This window comes from Chenopodium quinoa, unplaced genomic scaffold, assembly GCF_001683475.1.
Source record: "Chenopodium quinoa cultivar QQ74 unplaced genomic scaffold, ASM168347v1, whole genome shotgun sequence".
Classification (NCBI taxonomy): domain Eukaryota; kingdom Viridiplantae; phylum Streptophyta; class Magnoliopsida; order Caryophyllales; family Amaranthaceae; genus Chenopodium; species Chenopodium quinoa.
In genome coordinates, this window is record NW_018744297.1 from 1055093 (window position 1) to 1060757 (window position 5665).

At 31.5% G+C, this 5665-nt stretch overlaps 1 protein-coding gene across 1 annotated transcript; it reads left to right on the forward strand.

The window, feature by feature from the left end:
- Window positions 1-1082: 1082 nt before the first annotated feature.
- Window positions 1083-3067, forward strand: LOC110695388. Its single transcript, XM_021872626.1, has 9 exons — window positions 1083-1187; window positions 1324-1585; window positions 1682-1772; window positions 1871-1998; window positions 2081-2159; window positions 2254-2365; window positions 2477-2637; window positions 2735-2855; window positions 2936-3067. Exons 1-9 carry the CDS (start codon window positions 1083-1085, stop codon window positions 3065-3067), a joined length of 1191 nt encoding a protein of 396 aa, XP_021728318.1.
- The last annotated feature ends 2598 nt before the right edge of the window (window positions 3068-5665 follow it).

Below are 5665 nucleotides of genomic sequence, written 5' to 3' on the forward strand. Positions count from 1 at the left end.
TTAAATAACATCCTCCCTTAAAAAAAGGAAGCCTAAATATACATACCAACTTTTAAAGTTTGCATTTAATGAAAATACTGTTGACTCTTAGCCAATCATATCTAATTGACAAAGACAAAATCTTTTCTTGTGCAATGAAACAATTGTTTAACCAATATTCTACAAACACAAATCTATTTAGAGAAGAGCAGTTGGACAGCTTGCTTCAACTTATAAAAGGATTTGTCATCATCAATTCCCATTTCTACAATTCACACTACCAACTCTCATAGGAAACAACATACTCTGATATAGTCTGCTGTCATAAGGTAAGTTGTTCTTCCCTGCAAAATAGTTTTAAATTAATTATTCTCCATTCATTGTTATTGATTTATACTCATTATAGTTACCATTAATGCACAACAAATTATTCCTCATAAATGCACAACAGATTATTTCAGTTAGTTCCATTAATGAAAACAAAATTATGTTGCTAAGAATAGAACACCCTACATATGCCCTTTTGTTATATGTAATTAATGAAAATAAAATGTTATACAATATCTAGCATAATATATACTTATACTTGCATAATATATACTTATACAGATAATATATACTTATACTTGCATAATAATCAATAAAAAATAGTATAGTCACTTTCTTACAAAATCTCATATAACCCTGTATTAAAGTGATTCTGGATAACAGTGTACTATCTTAAAATGTTGCTAATTGAACCCCTGTAACTATATACTTATAATTACCTCATTAGGAGCACCTGTAACTACTTGTACTTCTTACAAAATATCATATGATCATGTATTAAAGTGATTCTGGATAACAGTGTACGATCTTAAAATGTTGCTAATTGAACCTCTGTAACTATATACTTATAATTACCTCATTAAAATCACCTGTAACTACTGGTATTTGGACCTCGATACGAATTACGTAGAATAACTTCACTGGTCAAGGTTTACTCCTATCTTAATGATCACAAAATTTGGGTTTCAGTTTTACACATACTTATACTAATCACACTTACCTAGATTTACACATGACACTAAACCTTTTTCTATTACATGCTGTAGGAAAACACTATGAAACAGGAAAAAGGCCAATCATCTAATCAATCTTTCTTAAAAGATCTCAAGCCTAATTCAAGAAACTACAAAGTTAAAGTGCAAGTTATTGAGAAATCTCAGGTTCTTATTTCTCCACACAAAAAACAAAATTTGTTGTTGTCACATTCAAAGATGATGAGGTATTCTCTGATCTTAGTTTTTAAAAATTTACGATACATGTACATGATTTTCTCTAAGTTAACGTTGTCTTCCCTAGGGAACCAAAATGAAAGGAACTCTATTTGAGAATCAGATCCAAGAGTATGGAGACATTTTTCAGAAAGACAATGTTTATCAGATTTCTAATGCCCCATTGGAGCCTGTACATCCAAAATATAAAGACCGAGATGGTGATTGCTCAATTAGATTTGGTGGACAAACAATGGTCCAACCTATTGCTACTGAAGTTACTCCAAACAAAGTGCAATATGTCCCTCTTGCCTCAGTTTCATATGAAAGTGGCCCAGATGATCGTTATGGTATTGTAGACACTACTCACTCTTTCACTTCTGTAATAAATTTGTAAGATGCATTCATAATCAAATAAATAACCATGATAAACACAAATATCCTAGGTTTGGTGCTCTTCATCAGTGATATAAGAACAAGAATAACTGAAACAGGTATTGAACATTCAATTCGGGACATCAGTGTGATAGACCACAGGTCAGTGCAAATTCTCCTATAAGCACACTACAATTTCTAATGTTATATAAGCACTTGGCTAATATTTTCAGCTAACAATTGTTTATTTACTTTTGCAGTACCACAGTGCAAATGACTATCTCTATATGGAATGATCTCACAGACATTAAAGATCCTAAACTACTTTCATGGAACACTGAACCAGTTATAGCTGCCTTCCTAGGATTAAGAGTGACAACAACAAGAGGTATATCTAATTATATTACTATACTCCTACACTAATCAACAATATATATACTGAGCAGCAATATAACTTTTAAATTATACAGGATTCATTCTCTCAAGCAGTCTCTCCACGACTATTGACACTAACCCTACTGGAGAAGAATTTGTAGCTTTTCATGACTGGTAAATTATTTCTAGAGACCAACAATATACTTCTCAACACATTTTATTGGCCATACACTATTACTAATATTCTATACATGACAATGATTTGAAGGGTGATGGCAAATTTTGAAGAGCTTGAAAACAAGATGACACAATTGGTAGATACCAAAAATCCAGCTGCAGAGAAAAGCATTCTAACAATTCAGCAAATTCTGGATAAAAAGGTTAAAATATATAGCTGGCTTCTCTATTTTACATTAGTCATCTCAATCTGCTTTTAAATTAGTATAATTTTTTGGATTTCTGTCTATTATTAGTCCTCCTAAACAATTCAGCAAGAAATCCATTGGGTTAAGGTCAAAATTCCTGAGCCAGACCAAGCTAGGCTGATTTCATATGAAGGATGTAACAAGTGTGGAAAAAGGGTTGATCTACCATTGAATAAATCAATGACTTGTCCAAAGTGCTTTAAACTAGATTGCACAAGTGTTCCTAGGTAAATCTACTCTTTCACATACTGTCACATAATCAATTGCTAGATTTATTTGATGTAAAGGCATATACTAAATATACATATGTTGGTTAATTTCCAGGACTACATTCAAGTTTGATGCAGTAGATGAGACTGGAGAACTAAGTCTAACAACTTTTGCAGAAGACTGTGAAAAATTATTTAAGCTACCAATAATACAAATATTTGAGCAAACAAACATTGTAAGCATTTCACCACCAAATCTATAATTTCTAATAATTTACACAAATGATTACTTACCATTTGATGTTATCAACTACAGGGAACGCTTGACTTTGGCTCTATTTCTCGAGACCTTAGCTCAAATGAGTTTTATGTTGCAGTTGGCCCATCATATATGTTGACAAAGAAGCAGGCTTTGTCATGGGTTTTGAAGGATGTCAGCTGGACTTAAGTTCCCAGCAATATCTAGGCTTCTGCTTTTGTGAAATGAGCAACCTCCATGCAATACAGCAGCCCTTTTGAATGATCAAATGCAAGCTGCCAACATTCAACAGAAGCAAACAACTTGAGTGTAATGCATGATAGAGAACATTGCACCTTACAACTTTTGCTGAACCAAACGTATCTATCCTAAGTATTTGTAAGAAATTTTAAGATCTTTTGATGTAACATAGTTAATCTATGCTGAAAACAAGTTTAACTATATTATTGTTGAATATTTTAACCTACTGTTTTCTTTTCCCTTTTGAAATTGTCTTTGATTGCTTACAACTCAACTTAAGAGAAAATTGTTAAAAATAGTTTTATCAATTCAATATAGAACATTATTCTCAAAAAAACAATAAGTAGTGACTTGTGTCTACGAATCATCTCCACAGTATTACAAAGTCAATGGTTAAAAATGATGGGAATAATTATTCTCAGACAATCATATATATCCAAATACCAACATAATAACTTAACTAAAGAACACCGTAAACTAATGAAAGAAATTACAACCTTCCTACATAAATCTGTCTTTAATACAACTACCAAGTGCAAGATCAACAAAACATTTCAATATATACATACAATACTAATCACAGAATTCATATATTGTCAAATTCAGGAAACAGTGAACTTATTCATAACAAAATTGAAACTCCTTGAAATAATAACTCCCCACGCAAACTAGATAAAGACACACTAATAACCATATTAGCAAAACTAAACTCATTACAAAATGAACAACCTCAAACGCTTCTAAACACAAGTGACTTACAATTCGAAATATGGAATTAGCATCTCGTAAGTATTTGAGCTATATTAACATTATGCCTATATTGAAGCTTACCTGCTATAATTTTAATTAGCAAATTGAAGGTTACCTACTATTGAAGCCTAAATTAACATTATGCCTACATTGAAGCTTACTTACTATAACCTTGAATCTGGTTTAGAACCTTGTTTTGTTAAATTTCATTTTAATTTACCTGTACTCAAGCTAAACTACAGTGTCACAAACCAACTGTGACCATACATCACAGCCTTAGTCCATCAAAGATGCACTATTACTGACAGCATTCAACAAAGGGGAAAGCAACAACATTATTTTTACTTTTTACTGATTTATAATTGTACCAACATTTTTGCTATAAATACACAACCTCTTGTCTCACCTATACACTAGCCAAAAGCAATACACACATCTCCTTCTCATCATCTAATTTCCAACATGTCTCTAGAAAAAACTCTACCCAAAAATACTTCTGACCTCCCTCTTATCAACCAGCGAACAATACGTGCTTATTTCCATATTCCATTACCAAAATTAAACCTTTACATTCGGTAGCAAAGTTATTGCTAATACATGGAATCGGTGGCAAAGTTTTTGCTAACGTTTTCCTAAAACTAGGTGCAATGTCAAGTACAATTAAAATATAATTGTTGACATTTATACTCCTAAATAACACCCAAGTTCAATAATACGCAACACGAGGTTGGGGTTTATGTGAAAGAAATGGCCATCCTTCACAAATAACACCACACTCCACCAAAGGACTTGGGAATGTTAGAAAAGGTCCTCCCTGTTAGGGGACTTAAGCCCATGGTGGATGAAATTGCTAGCGCCTGTTAGTCACCAAATTTATCTGCCAAAGGACTTAAGCCCATGGCGGATGAAATCGCTGGTGGTGAAAAATATCCACAGAATGCGGAAGAGGAAAGGATTTTTTTTTTATTTTTTTATAAAAGAGATTTTTTTTCATATGAATATATCAAAGAGGTTGAAATCAAGAAAAAAATGACAAATAGAAATGGGAAATCCTACAATTAAAACTATGGTTCTTGATCTCTAGAGACATGTGAAGGGAAAAAAGGAAAAACAAATTGACAGAAAGATCAGGGAAGAATGAAAGGAAAAAAAAGTATTATTTTGAAGAAGTAAGAAAGCAAGAAGGATAAGTATCATCCTTGCAATTCTATAGTGTAATCATATTCTGTACATTTCTATTTATTAGTTGTTACACCTCAATTATTGTAAACAATTAAAGTCCTACTATGTCAATAGTTTTTTTATTTCTGTAATTTCATCAATTTTTGCTCAATCATCTTTATTAGAGTCAAGAAAGACAGATCATGCAAGTAATAATTGTTTTAATACAAAAACAGAATATTCATAAAGCTCAATAAAAACCAGAATTTTCTCGATGTTACAAGAATATAGCTATTGTTAGCATGGCCATAATATTAAAAATTCATATTAAAAATGAAGCCATAACATTAAGCCTAAAAGTATAGTTACTTATATTAAAAATTTAAATGATACCAACCAATGAAGCAATCATATAGCTAGCTAGAATCTTTAAGTTGAAACCAATTTATTTATAAACCTTATTTATTTACCAAAGACTAATTAATTGATGAAGCTAAGGATCCCGTAAAACTTTACTCTGCACCTTCCCTACTTCATTCACATAAATATAACTCTACTTCATTTACTTAAGTAATCACATATTAACCTAACTTAGTTTCAATAAGTATCAATTGCAAATAAATCATATTAACCTAA

Bases quoted from the DNA above. Each gene is read 5' to 3' on its own strand.
- LOC110695388 (XM_021872626.1), top strand. From the start codon at position 1,083: ATGAAACAGGAAAAAGGCCAATCATCTAATCAATCTTTCTTAAAAGAT. The intron at 1,586-1,681 runs GTATTGTAGACA...CAAATATCCTAG, and splicing joins TGGCCCAGATGATCGTTATG to GTTTGGTGCTCTTCATCAGT. The intron at 2,856-2,935 runs GTAAGCATTTCA...TATCAACTACAG, and splicing joins TATTTGAGCAAACAAACATT to GGAACGCTTGACTTTGGCTC.